At 45.0% G+C, this 23,598-nt stretch overlaps 1 protein-coding gene across 1 annotated transcript in view; it reads left to right on the top strand.

The window, feature by feature from the left end:
* The window catches only part of sh3yl1 (SH3 and SYLF domain containing 1), a 48,429-nt gene that overhangs the window by 12,099 nt on the left and 12,732 nt on the right, over positions 1 to 23,598 (top strand). The window contains exons 2-7 of the mRNA XM_055862681.1: positions 9,839 to 9,949; positions 11,541 to 11,654; positions 11,743 to 11,807; positions 19,294 to 19,406; positions 20,653 to 20,781; positions 20,873 to 21,017. Of these exons, the coding sequence (XP_055718656.1) occupies positions 9,839 to 9,949; positions 11,541 to 11,654; positions 11,743 to 11,807; positions 19,294 to 19,406; positions 20,653 to 20,781; positions 20,873 to 21,017 (677 nt within the window). The remainder of the gene's footprint in view (positions 1 to 9,838; positions 9,950 to 11,540; positions 11,655 to 11,742; positions 11,808 to 19,293; positions 19,407 to 20,652; positions 20,782 to 20,872; positions 21,018 to 23,598) is intronic.

The following is a 23,598-nucleotide window of genomic DNA, read 5'->3' as shown; positions in this document are numbered from 1 at the left end:
CGAACATTCGACCACCCATCAGAGATGATTGCAATACAGTCTGCTTTCTCTGATCTGCTTGACCTTCACTTGAACTCTGTTGAACTCTGCATCCAGCAAATGAGTAGATAAATCATGTCTGGTTGAAGGGGTGTATGCTGGGTGAAGAACATTCAGAAATCTCTTCCAATACACATTGCTGTGAGCATCAGAGGTGAACAGTTGCATACACAGCTCGAGCAAGACATTCATCAGCATTTCTCTGACTACGTTCCTCCATTGAGTCAAAAATAAACTTCTGATTCCAGGAGGACCATGAGCTGACCATAAAGTGTCTTATTCATCATTTTCACCTCGAATAGAAGTAGAGGGGCTTTTGCCAGAGGTTGCTTGTCGAGGTCGACCGATAATGATTTTAACGCCGATACCGATTATTGGGAGTGCCCAAAAAAAGCCGATACTGATTAATCGGACGTTTTTTGTTGTTGTAATAATGACAATTACCACAATACTGAATGAACACTTATTTTAACAATAATAGTACATCAATAAAATCTATTTAGCCTCAATTAAATAATGAAACATGTTCAATTTGGTTTAAATAATGCAAAAACAAAGTTTTGGAGAAGAAAGTAAAAGTGCCATGTAAAAAAGCTAACGTTTAAGTTCCTTGCTTAGAACATGAGAACATATGAAAGCTGGTGGTTCCATTTAACATGAGTCTTCAATATTCCCAGGCAAGATGTTTTAGGTTGTAGTTATTATAGGACTATTTCTCTCTCTACCATTTGTATGTCATATACCTTTGACTATTGGATGTTCTTATAGGCACTTTAGTATTGCCAGTGTAACAGTATAGCTTCCGTCCCTCTCCTCGCCCCTACCTGGGCTCAAACCAGGAACACATCGACAACAGCCACCCTCGAAGCATCATTACCCATCGCTCCACAAAAGCCGCGGCCCTTGCAGAGCAAGGGGATCAACTACTCCAAGTCTCAGAGCGAGTGACGTCACCGATTGAAACGCTATTAGCGCGCACCCTGCTAGCTAGCTAGCCATTTCACATCGGTTACAGCAGCCTAACCTCGGGAGTTGATAGGCTTGAAGTCATAAACAGCTCAAAGCTTAAAGCACAGCGAAGAGCTGCTGGCAAACGCACAAAGGTGCTGTTTGAATGAATGCTTACGAGCCTGCTGGTGCCTACCACCGCTCAGTCAGACTGCTCCTTCAAATCATAGACTTAATTATAACATAATAACACACAGCAATACGAGCCATTGGTCATTTAATATGGTCGAATCCGGAAACTATCATTACGAAAACAAAACGTTTATTCTTTCAGTGAAATACGGAACCGTTCCGTATTTTATCTAACGGGTGGCATCCCTGTCTAAATTTTGCTGTTACATTGTACAACCTTCAATGTTATGTCAGAATTATGTACAATTCTGGCAAATTAATTACGGTCTTTGTTAGGAATAAATTGACTTGACACGGTTCGCAACGAGCCAGGCGGCCCAAACTGCTGCATATACCCTGACTTTGCTTGCACAGAATGCAAGAGAAGTGACACAATTTCCCTAGTTAATATTGCCTGCTAACATGAATTGATTTTAACTAAATATGCAGGTTTAAAAAATATATTCTTGTGTATTGATTTTTAAGAAAGGCATTGATGTTTATGGTTAGGTACATTGGTGCAACGGCAGTGCTTAATTTCGCGAATGCGCTTAAATCGTTACCCGTTTGGCGAAGTAGGCTGTGATTCGATGATAAATTAACAGGCACCATATTGATTATACGCAATGCAGTACAAGCTAGATAAACTATCAACCATGTGTAGTTAACGTGTGATTTATGTTAAGATTTATTTTTTTTGAAAATACGTTTTAAATGCTAGCTAGCGACTTACCTTGGCTGCGTGCAGCACTCGCGTAACAGGTGGTCAGCCTGCCACGTAGTCTCCTCGTGGAGTGCTATATAATCGGCGTCCAAAAATGACGATTACCGATTTTTGTTATGAAAACTTCGGCCCTAATTAATCAACCATTCCGATTAATCGGGCGACCTCTAAGCTGTTAGTGTCTTAACGACCGTTCCACAGGTGCATGTTCATTCATTTATGGTTCATTGAACAAGCATGGGAAACAGCTTTTAAGCCCTTTACAGTATTTGGATTTTTACCAATTATCTTTGAAAGACAGGATCCTGAAAAAGGGACGTTTCTTTTTTTGCTGACTGTCATATGAAATATATTCACCCCAACCAGTATTGTAATCAAAACGTATCATAAAGCATGTAGTCCTTGGCTCAGACAGTGTAGTAGTAGCTCAATAGCATCTCATTAGTGTGCAAGATCTTGAGAATCAGCTGTACATGTGATGGAAGAATGTTCTGTTCATGTGATCTAAGAATGCACTGTACATGCAGAGGGTTGCAATTCCATTGAATTGGGGATAGTTTAACCAAAATATGCCACAAGACCTAGGCCTTATGTGTATCCCACAGAAAAAGCTTATTTAAAAAAAAATGTACAAAAAAAAATGAATTTAAGCAAAATTCCCCAATATTCCAGGGCGTTACTTTCCATGGAAAGATTCCGGGAAGTTTCCGACCCTTTGCAACCCTACTGCAGAAGTTAATATTGTGTGTGGTAGGTTAAAGACAGTCAGTGTCCGTATTTCACTTTTCCATTTAACCCATCTGAACAGTACAATGACCTTGATGTGCCATTTTTATTTTTTTTATCCCATCTTGTGACTATTGAATTTGTATAGCGGCTCACAATCACACTAAATATATTTCTCATACAATAGACTTCTGTTCTGGCTTTCCCTTCTCTTTATTTTCAATTTCTGTTATTGAAATAAAATCCTACATTGTCCTTTTTTTTGCCTCCAGGTTTGAAAGCATTTGGCTATTGGCGTGTATTTGACGAGCGTACAGTTGGGCCCTAAAGCTTCGGCTTATGCACTAACACCAGATAAAATAACTCGATTCAATATAATGGAAGGAAAAACCTCATGAATTCCACAATAATTATACATGAATGGATTTTCACAGCATTTTTTTTTCTCTTTATTCAACCCGCCCGTCACCCACCGGCCATTCATCCGCACAATATTTCATGACCCAAACCCAGCCGACCGTGGATATAACGGCGGGATGCGTGTGTGATGGAGGGTTAACGCTTCACCTTATGGCTCAGTTGGTTGTAACACCAGGGTTGTCGGTTCAATTCCCAGTATGGGGGGGACCACTCCTTTATTGGGATTGTCTTGCTAATTGCCTATAATTTCCACCTTTTGTCTATTCCATTTGCACAATAGCATGTGAAATGTGTTGCTTCCTAAGTGGACAGTTTGATTTCACAGAAGTGTGATTGACTTGGAGTTACATTGTGTTGTTTAAGTGTTCCCATTTATTTTTTTTGAGCAGTGTATTTGAATGTATGCACTATAACTGTAAGTCGCTTCTGGATAAGAGCGTCTGCTAAATGACTAAAATGTACCCTGAAAGACTACCCTCCAGCTTTTGCCGTAGGTCTTCGGGAGCACAGGTTTGGCCACCCCTGGAGTCCCTAACAATCGGTCACATGTGTTTTTATAGCCATTCAGTGACCCAGATAGGAATGTATTATGTTTTTGTTTTTTTGATGTACCAGACAACAAGTTCAGTGTCACAAACTAAAACCCATGATCCACAGAGTTCATTTTGAATGTTTTGTACGTGTTTGGCCACGCATGCGTGTGCTCATGTGCGTTCGTGCATGTGTGCAGCCCAGGGCCTCCTGTAACACCACACAGCACTGCGGCCAGAGAGAAAGAGGGCGTAGTCAGCTGATGTTGGGGCCATGGGATAACTGAGTGGGGTCCTTCAGCACTGAGAGGTGTCCACAGCTCTGCCTGACTGAAACGCCGGTCTTGAATGTATTGATATTGTTCTGACATGAGCCACAGGTGACACATTTAAACAGTCCTGAACAGCAGACGGTATCGGTGGTAGGAAGCACAAACACACCCTCCGGTGTGAGATGTTTAATCCAGAAGACTGTCTATACTTGGGCAAGGGATGAACATCAGTGAACACACCTGTGTGTGTCCTGTGGGATGCTGGTCTATTAGGCTGAGATGCTGCACGACACATTTTAGTACATCACAATGTACTACTTTATACCCACATGAACATTCCTTACCCGGCCTACGGATACTCCTGACCCTCCAAGATTCCCTCGTGTCTCTCTCTGTGTCTGTGTGTGTAAATACGTACGCTCGAGGGCATGTGAATGAGCTGTTCTTGAAAGACATCACAAGATGGATGATTCCGCGTTCACTCTGCACTCACCAACTGATATTAATGTTATTATTGTCCCCCCCCCCCCCCCCCCCCCGATTCCTCTGCTAATAGAACAATGCTTATAAGTCACCTTGTAGTTCATGTGACAACAGACCCCAGGTCAGGTAGGCTAGAGTACTTTCCCCAAACAGGGGGGCTGTCCTGCTTTCAACTGACTCTGGGGAGGGGGGGGGGGGCTGTCCTGCTTTCAACTGACTCTGGGGGGGGGGGGGGGGGGGCTGTCCTGCTTTCAACTGACTCTGGTAGGGGGGGGAGGGGGCTGTCCTGCTTTCAACTGACTCTGGTAGGGGGGGGCTGTCCTGCTTTCAACTGACTCTGGTAGGGGGGGGCTGTCCTGCTTTCAACTGACTCTGGTAGGGGGGGGCTGTCCTGCTTTCAACTGACTCTGGTAGGGGGGGGGGGGGCTGTCCTGCTATCAACTCACTCTGGTAGGCTGTCCTGCTATCAACTCACTCTGGTAGGGGGGGGGGGGGGGCTGTCCTGCTATCAACTGACTCTGGTAGGGGGGGGCTGTCCTGCTTTCAACTGACTCTGGTAGGGGGGTACAATTGGCCCAGCATCGTCCGTGCCGTCATTGTAAATAAGAATTCAACAATTTCCTGTTGTTAACTGACTTGCCTGGTTAAATAAAGATTACACACACCACTGACCAAACATTTATTTTGTTGGAATTTACGCATGTCCCCATTAGCAGTAAAACATAGTCATACCTTTTTCTTTCACTTACTTGCTGTGCTGTTTTGTTTAGTTAATTCGTTTCATTCTCAACCAGGATTTCTACGGAACGCCATTTGGGTCTGTGCGTGTCAAATAAGCTTGTTGACCAATCAGGACCTGAATATGACTGTACGTCACATCATTTAACGCGTTACACATTGATTACACTCACTTGTATTTCATGTCACAATAATTCATCGATACGTGTACTATGATGCTGTTAAAGTTGTCTCGTGCACCTGCAGTGCTGGTCATAAAAAGGCTAGCTAGCTCATATGATGCAAACAATGTCCTTCCCCAAAAACATATCAAAACAACATCTGTTTCAGTAGCTATTGTTTTCTAGCTAACTATATCGCTAGGTGTCATCTAAAATAACTCTAATTTGTAAGACAGTTATTATTTGATTAATGGTGGTCGGACCCATTTGTGAAGCTAGCCACAATAAGGATTAGCCACAATAGTGGACTTTGCGGTAAGTCTTAAATCCATTTTGTCACCAAAGCCCCATATACTACCCACCACTGCGACCTGTACGCTCTCGTTGACTGGCCCTCGCTTCATACTCGTCGCCAAACCCAGTGGCTCCAGGTCATCTACAAGTCTTTGCTAGGTAAAGCTCCGCCTTATCTCAGTTCACTGGTCACCATTGCAGCACGCGCTCCAGCAGGTATATTTCACTGGTTACCCCTAAAGCCAATTCTTCCTTTGGCCGCCTTTCCTTACAGTTCTCTGCTGCCAAGGACTGGAACGAACTGCAAAACTCACAGAAGCTGGAGACTCATATCTCCCTCACTAGCTTTAAGCACCAGCTGTCAGAGCAGCTCACAGATCACTGCACCTGTAGATAGCCCATCTGTAAATAGCCCATCCAGCTGCCTCATCCCCATACTGTATTTATTTATTTTGCTCCTTTGCACCCCAGTATCTCTACTTGCACATTCGTCTTCTGCACATCTATCACTCCAGTGTTTAATTGATATATCATAATTACCTTGCCACTATGGCCTATTTTATTGCCTTATCTTACCTCATCTGTGTGTGTGTGTGTGTATATAGATATAGATATAGATATAGATATATATACTTTTTTCCCCAACTGTGTTATTGACTGTATGTTTGTTTAGTCTATGTGTAACTCTGTGTTTGTGTCGAACTGCTTTGCTTTCTTGGCCAGGTCGCAGTTGTAAATGAGAACTTGTTCTCAACTAGCCTACCTGGTTAAATAAAATACATTTTTAAAATCAAAGTATTGAATATTTGTATTCATGTGCACTACTGTCAATGACATACTTTTTTTTTTTTTTGAAAGCAAACCGCAAATGCACTATTTCCTAATCCTTATTGTGGCTAGCTTCTCAACACAACCTGGTCGGGTATAGCCTCTTTAGCCAGATGATGCTAGCTAGCTGAAAGAGTAAGACATTTTCAGCGAGGCGACTACACACGACAAAATCCATTAACGCCAAGATAATGTTTGTTTTCGTCGACTGGTCGATCACCGGTACACACAATGTTTCAGATGTTACCCAGTATTGTTGGAACTCACAGACCTGAGCTACTTGCTATGTGCCTCACTGCTGTTAGCTTTTCGACTGATATTTGGACCAGCGATGTCAGCCCCGTGAGCATTATGGGTTGACGAGGATTTCCTACTGATGAAAGCCGTATTGCGTGCTCAAGAATGTGCTGGTTCTCATACCGCTGCTGCCATTTCAAATGGTATTTGAGAACATATTTAAAAGTTGGAAACGTGAACACACTCCTAGCGCCATTCGAACAACTGACTGAAAGAAATAAAATAAAACATTTAGCTGATTCTAAGTAGAGATCATTTAATATAAATGCTGAGCGAGTAGTATAAGAGGTGGCACGTTAACAGTGCTTAGTATATTAATGTATGTATACATACTCATATGTATAAGTGAGTTGTTTTACCTAAACAATAAAATATAGCAAAGAGTAGCCCAAGAGGCATGAAGTGTGGTTGAAAAAAAAAAAACACCCTTTAACTGACCCTGGCCCTCAACACCCATCTACACTGACAAAAAGTTGACCGTTTTTCCCTGAACCCAAATTATGAAACCTGAAGCTTATCAACTGTGTCTGCAACAGACGTGACACCTTTTGTCATGGCATTGAAACGCCTGCTCAACAAAATTGCCCACACAGACCGTGGGGATAAAACTTACAAAAGTACTCAAGGCTGTGACCAAGCGATTTGGTGGCATTCTCTCTGAGGCTCACCATGCTCGATGCTAGGTACAAGGACCGCTACTTAGACAAACGGGGTTTACGTGAAATGTTACATACACAGCTGGACAAGATGGAAATGGACAGTAACCGTCCACACCGAGGAAGAGTCCACAGACGGACCGCTGAAACTTCACTGCTTGACATGTATGATCAAATCCTGGTTGAAAATGAAATGACTGAACAACGGAAACAGCACAGCAAATAAGTGAAATAAATAGTTTTTGATTATGTTTTACTAGTAATGGGGACATATGTAAATGCCAACAGTAACTTTTTGGTGTTTGTGTGTGAGCTTTTTATTTAACTAGGCAAGTCAGTTGAGAACATTCTTAATTACAATGACGGCCTACCCCGGCCAAACCCGGACGGCATTGGGCCAATTGTGCGCCGCCCTATGGGACTCCCAATCACGGCCGGATGTGATACAGCCTGGATTTTAACCAGGGACTGTAGTGATGCCTCATGCACTGAGATGCAGTGCCTTAGACCAGTGTGTGTGTGAACTATTTAACTGTACTAGTATGCTTAAGTCTGCTTTATATCGTGATTGTTTTTTGGCAAGGAAAATATCGGTATTGGACAAATGTCTCAACGGTGCATCCCTAGTATAATCTTTGCCAAGGTGCATAGAAACTGTTCTGGCCCATGTTGTATTTACCAGTGACCTGTTAATCCTGTCCAGGAAGTCCACAGGCGTAGAGCTGATGAAACTGTGGGTTTGCGCATAACCATTAAAAAAATTATCTCAGGGAACTTCATCTGCGGGTCTTACGCCCCCCTCGCCCTGGAAGTGTAAACTCACCAGACATCATCAGAAGTGTCCACTTTATTTGAGGGGTTAGGGTGTGTTAAGTGTTGCTCTTTAAGAGGTTGTCATTAAGCAGGAATGTGTCTGTCTACACGGCAGGTATGACCAGTATTAGCAAACCGGAGAGACTGCATTAAAGCGAACACTGTCATACACACATTCGCTCTCTCACACACACACACACCCCTCTATTGAATTGGGTGATTGAGCAGCATGTTAATGTGGTGATTCAGAGCAATATGAAATCAACTGATCTTGTCTGCACCAGGCCAGGGAGTGGCTCCCAGATTACACCTAATATAACACTGGACAGGTTAGATCAGTCCTCTCCCAACTTGTTTCCTGAAGAGCCTCTCCTGTTTTTTCTCTCTCTCTAATTACAGTTGTAACTAACCTTATTCAGCTTATCAACCAGCTAATTATTTGAATCCAATGCACTAGATCAGGCTTGGAGTGAAAATCCTACAGGAGGGTAACTCTCCAGGAACAGGGTTGGAGTGAACCAACAGGAGGGGAAACTCTCCAGGAGCATCCCCATATAGGTCACTGGTGCAAAACCAAAAAGGTGTCCTCTTTCTCTCTCCCCTCTGTCCTCATCCACTCCCCTTCATGGATCTGAGATGACTCTGCACAGTTCAATATAGCTTCTACCATACTGCATTCACCTGTTCAATCATAGCAGACCTGTGAAGTAGGCTGGAGGGCAGAAGGGGCCAGTTAAAAATAATAATGGAATGCAGCCCTACCTGGGTCTAAGGAACAAGCTTGAACAGTCACGGAGTTCGAGAACCGTTCCGTTGTCTAAACCGTGTCCTGATATAGCCTCCTGTCATGTGTGTATCTCTATTGTGTTAGTTATTAAGGTGATGTCATCAGATTGGTATGTAGCTACAGCGTCGTGACAGAAAGGCGTCACGTCGGTCCTGTTTTGGTTGATTTTCCTCCATGCTCTAATTCCATGGTAATACTGGAGAAATCTGGTTTGGTTCAGCTGCTCTGACTCCACCTCTGAAACTGGTGCCGACACTGGCAACTGTTACCAACAGCAGCTAAGGTGATCTGATCTGGCTGTTTTTAAGAGTATTTTGTTAGGATCCTCATTTAGCTGTTGCTCATGCAGCTCTTCAGCTACTCATCCAGAGGTTCACAGTTAGTAGCACAGAGTTTCTAACCCCAGAGGTGCAACATTGCCAGACTTCCACGAACGCTTGCGAAGCAGACCAGGATTTGGGTTTTGAGAAATCAGTGAATAAATAACCCAATCCTGTCCAACATGAAGTCTGTGTGTTGGCTGAATAACCCAATCCTGTCCAACATGAAGTCTGTGTGTGTTGACAGTGAATAACCCAATCCCGTCCAACATGAACTCTGTGTGTGTGTGTGTTGACAGTGAATAACCCAATCCTGTCCAACATGAACTCTGTGTGTGTGTGTTGACAGTGAATAACCCAATCCTGTCCAACATGAAGTCTGTGTGTGTGTGTGTGTGTTTTGACTGAATAACCCAATCCTGTCCAACATGAAGTCTGTGTGTGTTGGCTGAATAACCCAATCCTGTCCAACATGAAGTCTGTGTGTGTTGGCTGAATAACCCAATCCTGTCCAACATGAAGTCTGTGTGTGTTGACAGTGAATAACCCAATCCCGTCCAACATGAAGTGTGTGTGTGTTGACTGAATAACCCAATCCTGTCCAACATGAAGTCTGTGTGTGTGTTGACAGTGAATAACCCAATCCCGTCCAACATGAAGTCCGAGGCGAAGAAAGCTGCCAAGATCCTCCGAGAGTTTACTGATATCTCCAATGGCACTGGTGCTGACAAACTCATCCCAGGTGTGTTCCTGTTGTCCTTCTCTGAGCCTGTTTTCATCCTGCCATTACTCTCATCGCTGACTCTCGTACCTATTCATTTCTATCATTCTCCGCATGGCTTTATGGTGACGTCATCAGGGTTTTGTCAGGTCGACTCAACAGCCTTGGTTTTCTCAAATTACTGCCTCGCCTGGTTCACCAACTACTTCTGACTTGTCTGGACCTCTGGCAGTCTCTTTTGGGGGTGCCACAGGGTTCAATTCTCGGGCCGATTCTACCTTGTATACACCAATGACGTCGCTCTTGCTGCTGGTGATTCTCTGATCCACCTCTACGCAGACGACACCATTCTGTATACATCTGGCCCTTCTTTGGACACTGTGTCAACAAACCTCCAAACGAGCTTCAACGCCATACAACACTCCTTCCGTGGCCTCCAACTGCTTTTAAATGCTAGTACAATTAAGTGCTTGCTCTTCAACTGATTGCTGCCTGCACCCTCCCGCCCGACTAGCATCACTACTCTGGACGGTTCTGACCTAGAATATGTGGACAACTACAAATACATTGGTGTCTGGTTACACTGTAAACTTTCCTTTCAGACTGATATTAAGCATTTCCAATTCAAAATTAAATCTAGAATTGGCTTCCTGTTTTGCAACAAAGCCTCCTTCACTCATGCTGCCAAACATACCCTCGTAAAACTGAATATCCTACCGATCCTTTGGCGATGTCATTTAAAAAATAGCCTCCAATACCCTATTCAATAAATTGGATGCAGTCTATCACAGTGCCATCCGGTTTGTCACCAAAGCCCCATATACTACCCCCCACTGCGACCTGTATGCTCTTGTTGGCTGGCCCTCACTACATATTCGTCGCCAAACCCACTGGCTCCAGGTCATCTATGAGTCTTTGCTAGGTAAAGCCCCGCCTTATGTCAGCTCACTGGTCACCATAGCAACACCCACCCGCTGCACGTGCTCCAGCAGGTATAACTCACTGGTCACCCCCAAAGCCAACTATTCTTTGGGCCGCCTTACCTTCCAGTTCTCTCCTCCCAACAAATTGCAAAAATCCCTGAAGCTGTTGTTTTATCTCCCCCTCTAACTTTAACTTTAAGCATCAGCTGTCAGAGCAGCTTACCGATCACTTACCAATCACTGTACTTGTACACAGCCCCTCTGTAGATAGCCCACCCAACTACCTCATCCCCATTTTATTACTTACAGGGGTGCAAGAGAGCAAGTGGGTATCTCTACTTGCAAATCTATCACTCCAGTGTTGTAAATATTTCTTCTCTGTGGCCTATTTATTGCCATACCTCCCTACTCTTCTACATTTGCACACACTGTACATAGATTTTTTCTATTGTGTAATTGACTGTATGTCTGTTTTTTGTCGCACTGCTTTGCTTTAACTTGGCCAGGTCGCAGTTGTAAATGAGAACTTGTTCTCAACTGGCCTACCTGGTAAATAAAGGTGGGGGAAAAAATGTCTTTATGGTGACATCATCAGGGTTTTGTCAGGTGACAGTCCTCTTTGCTGGATATGGCAGGAAATTGTGTCAGCATGCTAGCAGGACCTGCTAATCATTGTGTTTTCCCTCCAGCCAATATATTAGCCAGGTGTCAGGGCCTGGCCATCATCACAGTGATCAAGGCAGGCTTCATGATCACAGCTCGAGGCGGCAGCGGTATAGTCATCGCTAGACTGGCTGACGGACGTAAGTTCACTACCACACACACACTGTATGGTCATCGCCAGGACATATATATATATATATATATTCACTACATCCTCCCTCTCACTAGGTTGGTCTGCTCCCTCTGCCATTGGTATAGCTGGTCTGGGCGGTGGCTTTGAGATTGGAGTTGAGGTAGGTTGACCACCAGACACACACGAGGGATCCAGCCTAACATTTTCCCTTGGTCTCCTCATGGGCTAAAAGACCATGTGCACCGGGTCACACAATAGAAAACAGGAGTAATTCACTGAGCTCTATTAAGAGGTGTGACTACTGAGATGGTAAATAAGTTCATCCAGACATTTGTTTTGACAATTTAGCCGTTTTTATTTAAAAAAAATAATTCTCCCCATTTTCGTGGTATTCAATTGGTAGTTACGGTCCTGTCACATCACTGCAACTCTCGTACAGACTCGGGAGAGGCAAAGGTCAAGAGCTGTGCGTCTTCCCGAAACACAACCCAGCCAAGCCGCACTGCTTCTTGACACAACGCCCCGCTTAACCTGGAAGCCAGCCACACCAATGTGTCAGAGTGCGTGATGGGACGAGAACATTCCTGCCGGCGATACCCTCCCCTAACCCGGACGACGCTGGGCCAATTGTGCGCCGCCCCATGGGTGTCCTGGTCGCGGCCGGCTGAGACAGAGCCTGGACTCGAACCAGGTTCTCTAGTCGCACAGTTAGCACTGCGATGCAGTGCCTTAGACTACTGCGCCACTCAGGTGGCCCGAAAATTTGCGTTTTTTTTTTTTTTGTTAATTTACTGTCAAGCCTCCAGAATTTTCAGTTTCTGGGGGTTTCAACAGAGATTATAGGCTTAATTACCTATGCATATATTTTGTCCAGGTGTGTGAGCCTTGCTCATTCCAGTAGACACTTTTTTTTTTTATTACAGAAATCATGAGGATAATGCAATTTTTACTGACCAAATTCATGGTCTTATTTGCACCAGGTGGAATGTACAGATCGCACCAGTGCGACCAATACATTTATTTTCTTTCCCCACACAGCCAAGTCAAAGCAAAATACAACGGTCTGGTTTTCCAGCAATCACACTTGGAGGATTCCCAATGTCCTCCTTATTCTGTGACCATAAATACTGTTTTATTGGGGAAGTTTGTCAAAATGAGTCAATTATTTACATTTGTGTTATCGAGTACATGTTTCAATATAGTTTCATTGATTGTTGATGTGAACTTCACAACTAAAACAGCATATTATCTTAATGTTACACAAGCAGGAAGTCAGCTGTAGTTCACTTCTTCCCAGAGTGAGCGCTGACTCAGGATATACTCTCAGAAGTTTGTTCTCAAGACATCGGAGTGAATAAAGGATGTTCGGATTGATTCAATTTTGAGAAAGTTACCAACATTTTACACCCCAGACGCCCTGTTCCATCCAGACCCTTCCAGCACCTTACAGGGATTTAAGATTTTGTTTCTGCCAGGGGAATGAACCTGTCAGTAGAAATACAGTACATCCGGAAAGTTAAGACCCCTTGACTTTTTCAACATTTTGTTACAGTATGTTACAGCAGTATTCTAAAATTGATTTAAATAGTTTTTTTCCCTCATCAATTTACACACATTACCCCCAAAATGACAAAGCAAAAACAGGTTTTTAGTCATTTTTGCAAATTTATAAAAAATAAAATAAAATCACATTTACTTAAGTATTCAGACCCTTTACTCAGTACTTTGTTGAAGCACCATTAGCAGCGACTACCGCCTCTGGTCTTCTTGGGTATGACGCTACAAGCTTGGCACAACTGTATTTGGGGAGTTTCTCCCATTCTTCTCTGCAGATCCTCTCAAGCTCTGTCAGGTTGGATGGGGAACGTTGCTGCACAGCTGTTTTCAGGTCCTTCCAAAGATGTTCGATCGGGTTCATGTCCCGGATCTGGCTGGGCCACTCAAAGACATTCAGACTTCTGTTCTGCATTGTCTTGGCTGTGTGCTTAAGGTCGTTGTCCTGTTGGAAGGTGAACCTTCGCCCCAGTCTGAGATCCTGAGCGCTCTGGAGCAGGTTTTCATCAAGGATATCTCTGTACTTCATTTTTCCCTCGATCCTGACTAGTCTCCCAGTCCCTGCTGTTGAAGAACATCCCCACAGCATGATGCTGCCACCACCATGCTTCACCGTAGGGATGTTGACAGGTTTCCTCCAGACGTGACGCTTTGCATTCAGGCCCAAGAGTTCAATATTTGTTTCATCAGACCAGAGAATCTTGTTTCTCATGGTCTGAGAGTCTTTAGGTGCCTCTTTGCAAACTCCAAGCGGGCTGTCGTGCCTTTTACTGAAGAGTGGCTTCAGTCAGGCCACTACCATAAAGGCCTGATTGGATGGAGTGCTGCAGAGATGGTTGTCCTTCTGGAAAGTTCTCCCATCTCCACAGAGGAACTCTGGAGCTCTGTCAGTGAGCTCAACCCAGAGTCTCACAGCAAAGGGTCTGACAAATTATGTAAATACGGGGTTTCAGTTTTTATATTTTTAATGCATTTACAACCTTTTCAAAAACCTGTTTTCGTTTTGTCATTATGGGGTATTGTGTTGATTGAGGAAAACAATAGATCAAATCAATTTTAGAATAAGTCTAACGTAACAAAATGTGGAAAAAGTCAAGAGGTCTGAATACTTTCCGAATGCACTGTATAGGAAATGGAGCCATACACTGAGAGGACAAAACATTAAGAACACCTGCCCTTTCCATGACTGACTGACCAGGTGAAAGCTATGATCCCTTATTGATGTCACATGTTCAGTCCACTTCAATAAGTTTAGATGAAGGAGAGAAGACGGGTCAAAGAAGGATTTTTAAGCCTTGAGACATTTAAGACATGGATTGTGTATGTGTGCCATTCAGAGGGTGAATGGGCAAGACAAAATATTGAAGTGCTTTTGAACGGGTTATGGTAGTAGGTGCCAGGCGCACCGGTTTGTGTCAAGAACTGCAACGCTGCTGGGTTTTTGCATGCTCAATAGTTTCCCGTGTGTATCAAAAATGGATAGGGTAGGGTAGGCAACAACACGTCTGCCACGCTGATCCTCAACACTGGGGCCCCTCAGGGGTGAGTGCTTAGTCCCTTCCTGTACTCCCTGTTCACACACGACTGTGTGGTCAAACACGACTCCAACACCATCATTAAATTTGTTAACGACACAGTGGGAAGGCCTGATTACCGATAACGATGAGACAGCCTATAGAGAGGAGGTCAGAAACCTGGCTGCGTGGTGCCAGGACAACAACCTCTCCCTCAATGTGAGCAAGACAAAGGACCTAATCGTGGACAACAGGAAAAGGGGGGCCAAACAGGCCGCCTTTAACATCGACGGGGCAGTAGTGGAGCGTTTTGAGAGTTTCAAGTTCCTTGGTGTCCACATCACAAACATACTATCAAACTATCACACACCAAGACAGTCGTGAAGAGGGCACGACAACACCTTTTCCCCCTCAGGAGACTGAAAAGATTTGGCTTGGGCCCCCAGATCCTACAAAAGTTCTACAGCTGCACCATCGAGAGTATCCTGACAGTTGCATCACAGCCTGGTATGGCAACTGCTCAGCATCTGACTACTACTGACACTACAGAGGGTAGTGCGTACGATCCAGTACTTCACTGGGGCCAAGCTTCCTGCCATCCAGTACGTGTATGCTAGGCGGTGTCATAGACTGTTCTCTCTGCTACCTCACGGCAAGCAGTACTGGAGCCCCAAGTCTAGGACCAAAAGGCTCCCTAACAGCTTCCTCCCCCAAGCCTTCAGACTAATGAACAAAAAATTCAAATGGCTACTGGACTATTTACATTGACACCCCTTCCCCCATTAGTTTTTACACTGCTGCTACTCGTTGTTTATTATCTATGCATAGTCACATCACCCCTACCTACATGTACACTGCTGCTACTCGTTGTTTATTATCTATGCGTAGTCACATCACCCCTACCTACATGTACACTGCTGCTACTCGTTGTTTATTATCTATGCGTAGTCACATCACCCCTACCTACATGTACACTGCTGCTACTCGTTGTTTATTATCTATGCATAGTCACATCACCCCTACCTACATGTACACTGCTGCTACTCGTTGTTTATTATCTACTCATAGTCACTTCACCCCTACCTACATGTACAAATTACCTCGACTAACCTGTACCCCCACACATTGACTCAGTACCGGTAGCCCCTGCAAATAGCCTCGTTATTGTGATTTTGTGTTACTTTTTATAATTTTTTTACTTTTGTTTATTAGGTAAATATTTTCTTAACTCTTTCTTGAACTGCATTGTTGGTTAAGAACTTGTCAGTAAGTATTTCACTTTAAGGTCTACTACACCTGTTGTATTCTCTGCATGTGACAAATAAAGTTTGATTTGATTGGAGTCAACATGGTCCAGCATCCCAGTGGAACGCTGTCGACACCTTGGAGAGTCCATGACATATTGATGTCACATGTTCAATCCACTTCAATAAGTTTAGATGAAGGGGAGAAGACGGGTCAAAGAAGGATTTTTAAGCCTTGAGACATTTAAGACATGGATTGTGTATGTGTGCCATTCAGAGGGTGAATGGGCAAGACAAATGATTTAATTGCCTTTGAACGGGTTATGGTAGTAGGTGCCAGTCGCACCGGTTAAGTGTGTCAAGAACTGCAACGCTGCTGGGTTTTTCACGCTCAACAGTTTCCTGTGTGTATCAAGAATGGTCCACCACTCGAAGAAGATCAAGCCAACTTGAACAAACTGTGGGAAAAATTGGAGACACCATCCCTGTGGAATGCTTTTGACACCTTGTAGAGTCCATACCCCGACGAATTGAGGCTGTTCTGAGGGCAAAAGGGGGTGCAACTCAATATTACAAAGGTGTTGGTAATGTTTTGTACACTCGCTGTATATGTGTAGGAAGTAGAGTGATGTAGAGGCTTGCTTGCCTTTTCTGTCCATTAGGTGACTCACTGTGTTTTATGTTTCTGTTTCGGTCTTTTTTATAGTTATCTGGTTGCTGCCAGGTAGGTGCCGGCACAGTAGCCTCCCTGCGGTCACACACACACACACACACCCACACAGGTGAATCAAAGCACTATTGTACTCTCTGTCCTCGGTTATTCATGTGAACAGAGGTGGAAACATGTCTTTTAAAAGGACCAAATCTCTTTTTGATGTAAATGTCATGTTATAGAAGGGTCAATTCACCATTTTGTGATTTCTCTTGTTGAGAAACTTCATCCGAATGGCAAATCACTTACTCGTTGTGTAGTATGAACAAAGGCTCCTAAAAACACCACAAAGGGCTTTGCGGTTTCTCAAAGGACTTATTTGGGTGTTTTTGTTTTTTATAGTGCCCCCATACTACACAACAAGGATGAGGAAGAGATTTGCTGTTTGGGGTTAAGTTTCTCAGAATCACAGTTATCTTGACCCTCCTATAACATGCCATTTACAGTTGAAGTTGGAAGTTTACGTACATTTAGGTTGGAGTCAATAAAACTCGTTTTTTAACCACTCCACAAATTTCTTGTTGGCAAGTCGGTTAGGACATCTACTTTGTGCATGACACAAGTAATTTTTCCAACAATTGTTTACAGGCAGATTATTTCACTTATAAATCACTGTATCACAATTCCAGTGGGTCAGAAGTTTACATACACTAAGTTGACTGTGCCTTTTAAACAGCTTGGAAAATTTCAGAAAATGATGCCATGGCTTTTGAAGCTTCTGACAGGCTAATTGACAACATTTGAGTCAATTGGAGGTGTACCTGTATTTCAAGGCCTTCCTTCAAACTCAGTGCCTCTTTTGTTTGACATCATGGGAAAATCAAAAGAAATCAGCCAAGACCTCAGAAAAAATTGTAGACTTCCACAAGTCTGCTTCATCCTTGGGAGCAATTTCCAAACACCTGAAGGTACCACATTCATCTGTACATACAATAGTACGCACGTATAAACACCATGGGACCACGCAGCCGTCATACCGCTCAGGAAGGAGATGCGTTCTGTCTCCTAGAGATGAGCGTATTTTGGTGCGAAAAGTGCAAATCAATCCCAGAACAACAGCAAAGGACCTTGTGAAGATGCTGGAGGAAACCGGTACAAAAGTATCTATATCCACAGTAAAACGAGTCCTATATCGACATAACCTGAAAGGCTGCTCAGCAAGGAAGAAGCCACTGCTCCAAAACCGCCATTAAAAAAGCCAGACTACGGTTTGCTACTGCACATGGGGACAAAGATCATATTTTTTGGAGAAATGTCCTCTGTTCTGATGAAACAAAAATATAACTATTTGGCCATAATTACCATCATTATGTTTGGAGGAAAAAGGGGGGTGCTTGCAAGCCGAAGAACACCATCCCAACCGTGAAGCACGGGGAGTGGCAGCATCATGTTGTGGGGGGTGCTTTGCTGCAGGAGGGACCTGTGCACTTCACAAAATAGATGGCATCATGAGAAAGGAAAATTATGTGGATATATTGAAGCAACATCTCAAGACATCAGCCAGGAAGTTAAAGCTTGGTCGCAAATGGGTCTTCCAAATGGACAATGACCCCAAGCATACTTTCAAAGTTGTGGCAAAATTTCTTAAGGACAACAAAATCAAGGTATTGGAGTGGCCATCACAAAGCCCTGACCTCAATCCTATAGAACATTTGTGGGTAGAACTGAAAAAGCGTGTGCGTGCAAGGTGGCCTACAAACCTGACACATTTACACCAGCTATGTACCGCTGCTGTAGCTGTAAATAGCCCACCCAATCTACCTAACTCATCCCCATATTGTTTTTATTTACTTTTCTGCTCTTTTGCACACCAGTATTTCTACTTGCACATTACCATCTGCTCATCTATCACGCCAGTGTTAATTTGCAAAATTGTAATTACTTCGCTACTATGGCCTATTTATTGCCTTACCACCTCACGCCATTTGCACACACTGTATATAGACTTTTTTTCCTATTGTGTTATTGACTGTACTCTTGATTATTCCATATGTAACTCTGTTGTTTGTGTCGCTTTGCTTTATGCCCGCTCTCTCCCCTTCTCCCAGTCTCTCTCCCAGTCTCGCTCCCCTTCTCCCAGTCTCGCTCCCCTTCTCCCAGTCTCGCTCCCCTTCTCCCAGTCTCGCTCCCCTTCTCCCAGTCTCGCTCCCCTTCTCCCAGTCTCGCTCCCCTTCTCCCAGTCTCGCTCCCCTTCTCCCAGTCTCGCTCCCCTTCTCCCAGTCTCGCGCCCCTTCTCCCAGTCTCGCGCCCCTTCTCCCAGTCTCGCGCCCCTTCTCCCAGTCTCGCGCCCCTTTTCCCAGTCTCGCGCCCCTTTTCCCAGTCTCGCGCCCCTTTTCCCAGTCTCGCGCCCCTTTTCCCAGTCTCGCGCCCCCTTTCCCAGTCTCGCGCCCCCTTTCCCAGTCTCGCGCCCCCTTTCCCAGTCTCGCGCCCCCTTTCCCAGTCTCGCGCCCCCTTTCCCAGTCTCGCGCCCCCTTTCCCAGTCTCTCGCGCCCCTTTTCCCAGTCTCTCGCGCCCCTTTTCCCAGTCTCTCGCGCCCCTTTTCCCAGTCTCTCGCGCCCCTTTTCCCAGTCCGAACTTAACACTACTCTGTCTGTGTGTGTGTCTCTGTCTGTGTGTGTCTAGGTATCAGACCTGGTGGTGATTCTGATGCAACGCAGAGCGGTGGATTCGTTCTCTAAAGGAGGGAACCTCACTCTGGGGGGCAACTGTACTGTGGCGGTGGGACCGATGGGGAGGTGAACGAACACACACTCATCATAAACTAGGTCCTTGGTTGGCCAAAACCAGTCAGTGTCCAACCATGGCTCATCCCTTTTAATGTGTTCCAGCCCTGAGGCTGTGGGTTAGGGGGTCCCCGCCGAGGCTGTGGGTTAGGGGGTCCCCGCGAGGCCGTGGGTTAGGGGGTCCCCGCGAGGCCGTGGGTTAGGGGGTCCCCCGCGAGGCCGTGGGTTAGGGGGTCCCCCGCGAGGCCGTGGGTTAGGGGGTCCCCCGCGAGGCCGTGGGTTAGGGGGTCCCCCGCGAGGCCGTGGGTTAGGGGGTCCCCCGCGAGGCCGTGGGTTAGGGGGTCCCCCGCGAGGCCGTGGGTTAGGGGGTCCCCCGCGAGGCCGTGGGTTAGGGGGTCCCCCGCCGAGGCCGTGGGTTAGGGGGTCCCCCGCCGAGGCCGTGGGTTAGGGGGTCCCCCGCCGAGGCCGTGGGTTAGGGGGTCCCCGCCGAGGCCGTGGGTTAGGGGGTCCCCGCCGAGGCTGTGTTAGTCACACCAGTTCTACACCTAGCTCACACCTTATTTAAACTGGATGCTTTGTGGACACTTGAATGTCTGAGCAGGGATTGTGGAGGGGAAATGGTTTTGTGACGTGTGTTTTGGGGTGGGATAGTGCTTACTGTGTGTTGACAGAAGAAGTGAGAGCTGTAGAAGTGGTTTTAATGTTTTAGAGGGTGGAGGTGTGTGTGTGTGTGAGGGGTTGCTCTTGTCACAGGTTAATTGTTGTTAATGAGTGGAGGTGGAATGATGCGGACTCCCTCTCAGTCTTTATTTAGAATGACACGCCAGGTTGGGTAATTATAATAAGAAAAATACAGTTGGCATCAAACAAGGCCGGGTGGAGATGAGGGGGGGGGGGGGTCTGAGGGTGTCTGTTTAAATATAGCAACAATAACACAATGAGGTTAATGTCAGATGGGACTGCCTTTTCTTTGTTCAACCTGCACACACACACGGACAGACGTCTGGTTTTCTTCATTTTAATGTCACCTTTTATTTAACTAGGCAAGTCAGTTAGGAACATTTTCTTATTTACAACGACGGCCAGAGACGTGGTCCAGTATATTGGATGGTTTCTGATGCCAGTGAAGTATAAATGGTCTCCTTCGATATGCATCGCTAAGTAGTGGGATTCTGATCCGTGTACCATTCTCAACACTCCGATCTTCCTCTATCTCTCGTGTGTGGTGTGTGTGTGTGTGTGTGGTGTGTGTGTGTAGGAACTTGGAGGCTGATGTAGCCCTACGTAGTACAGCAGCCGTGTTTACGTACTGTAAGTCCAGAGGGCTGTTTGCTGGAGTCTCTCTGGAGGGATCCTGCCTCATAGAACGCAAAGACACCAACCGCAAGTACGTTACACACCGTGTGTGTTGAAATATTGTGTGTGTGTGCGCACGTGTGTGTTGTATTAATGTGTGTGTGTGTGTGTGTGTGTTTTAGGTTCTACTCCCAGGACATCCGTGCATCGGCCATATTGAATGGAGATGTAGAACCTCCCCCAGAAGCTGATGACCTGTACTGTGTCCTGGAGACGTACACAGAAAAATACACTACGGAGTGGACGGCCAAACACCTGGAGCAGAAGGTACTATATTATTATAATACACTACTGAGTGGACGGCCAAACACCTGGAGCAGAAGGTACTATATTATTATAATACACTACGGAGTGGACAGCCAATCACCTGGAGCAGAAGGTACTATATTATTGTAATACACTACGGAGTGGACAGCCAATCACCTGGAGCAGAAGGTACTATATTATTATAATACACTACTGAGTGGACAGCCAATCACCTGGAGCAGAAGGTACTATATTATTATAATACACTACTGAGTGGACGGCCAAACACCTGGAGCAGAAGGTACTATATTATTATAATACACTACGGAGTGGACAGCCAATCACCTGGAGCAGAAGGTACTATATTATTATAATACACTACGGAGTGGACAGCCAATCACCTGGAGCAGAAGGTACTATATTATTATAATACACTACTGAGTGGACAGCCAATCACCTGGAGCAGAAGGTACTATATTATTATAATACACTACTGAGTGGACAGCCAATCACCTGGAGCAGAAGGTACTATATTATTATAATACACTACTGAGTGGACAGCCAATCACCTAGAGCAGAAGGTACTATATTATTATAATACACTACTGAGTGGACAGCCAATCACCTAGAGCAGAAGGTACTATATTATTATAATACACTACTGAGTGGACAGCCAATCACCTAGAGCAGAAGGTACTATATTTTTATAATACACTACTGAGTGGACAGCCAATCACCTAGAGCAGAAGGTACTATATTATTATAATACACTACTGAGTGGACAGCCAATCACCTAGAGCAGAAGGTACTATATTATTATAATACACTACTGAGTGGACAGCCAATCACCTAGAGCAGAAGGTACTATATTATTATAATACACTACATGACTGACCAAACGTATTTGGACAGCTGCTCGTCAAACACTTCATTACAACATCATGGGAATTAATATAGTTGGTCCCCCCCCCCTTTTTCCTGCTATAACAGCCTCCACTCTTCTGGGAAGGCTTTCCACTACATGTTGGAACATTGCTGCAGAGACTTGCTTCCGTTCAGCCACGAGCATTTGTGAGGTCGGGCACTGATGTTGGGGGATTAGGCCTGGCTCGCAGTCGGTGTTCCAATTCATCCCAAAGGTGTTCGATGTGGTTGAGGTCAGGGCTCTGTGCCCGGCCAGTCAAGTTCTTCCACACCGATCTCGACAAACCCTTTCTGTATGGACCTCGATTTGAGCACGGGGGCATTGTCATGCTGAAATAGGAGAGCGCCTTCCTCGAACTGTTGCCACAAAGTTGGAAGCACAGAATCATCTAGAATGTCATTGTATGATGTAACGTTAAGATTTCCCTTCACTGGAACTAAGGGGCCTAGCCCGAACCATGAAAAACAGCCCCAGACCATTATTCCTCCTCCACCAAACTTTACAGTTGGCACTATGCATTCGGGAAGGTAGCGTTGGTTTGGCAGTTGCCAAGACCAGATTCGTCCGTCGGACTGCCAGATGGTAAAGTGTGATTCATCACTCCAGAGAAGGTGTTTCCACTGCTGCATAGTCCAATGGCGGCAAGCTTTACACCACTCCAGCCGATGCTTAGCATTGCGATCTTAGGTGATCTTAGGCTTGTGTGCGGCTGCTCGGCCACGGAAACTAATTTCGTGAAGCTTCCTAATGAACAGTTATTGTGCTGACGTTGCTTCCAGAGGCAGTTTGGAACTCGGTAGTGAGTGTTGCAACCGAGAACAGATGATTTTCATGAGCTTCAGCACTTGGCGGTCCTGTTCTGTGAGCTTGTTGCCTACCACTTCGTGGCTGAGCCGTTGTTGCTCCTAGACGTTTCCACTTCACAATAACAGCACTTACAGTCGACCGGAGCAGCTCTAGCAGGGCAGAAATTGGACGAACGGACTTGTTGGAAACGTGGCATCCTATGACGGTGCCACGTTGAAAGTCACTGAGCTCTAAATGTACGGGACATTCTACTGCCAATGTTTGTCTATGGAGATTGCATGGCTGTGTGCTCCACTTTATACACCTGTTAGCAACGTGTTTGGCTGAAATAGCTAAATCTGCTCATTTGAAGGGGTGTTTCTAAATACTTGTGTGTATATTTCACAGGAGGCTGTTGGCACCTTTAATTGGGGAGGACGGGCTTGTAGTAATGGCTGGAGTGGAATGGTTTCCAGGTGTTTGATGCCATTCCGTTCGCTCTGTTCCAGACAGTATGAGCCGCCCTCCTCCTCAACAGCCTCCTCTGGTAATATACAGTATATCATATATGGTTCTGGATACCACTGACTGAATACTGTATTTACATCACATTTGAGCTACTTACACTTTTCAGTTGCATTCATCTTGACATTGCAGGTAGTTATGGCAACCGCATCTCCCAGTCATAGTCAGTAAAACCTTCCTCAATAAAGAGGCCATCATCAGTCGGTAAGAAACGGACAGAAAGGTAATCACAGCGGTAGTTTATATTGATGTACTGATACTGGATCGATAGGATTATTAAGGTACTCCATTGTTGTATGTTACAGAATAATACTGTCTTTATACAGCGGGCCATCAAACCCATATGTTACAGAATACTACTGTCTT

Source organism: Salvelinus fontinalis, chromosome 15 (genome assembly GCF_029448725.1).
Source record: "Salvelinus fontinalis isolate EN_2023a chromosome 15, ASM2944872v1, whole genome shotgun sequence".
NCBI lineage: Eukaryota > Metazoa > Chordata > Actinopteri > Salmoniformes > Salmonidae > Salvelinus > Salvelinus fontinalis.
Note: the sequence above shows the minus strand (reverse complement) of the source record. Positions and strands in the feature narration are given on the sequence as shown.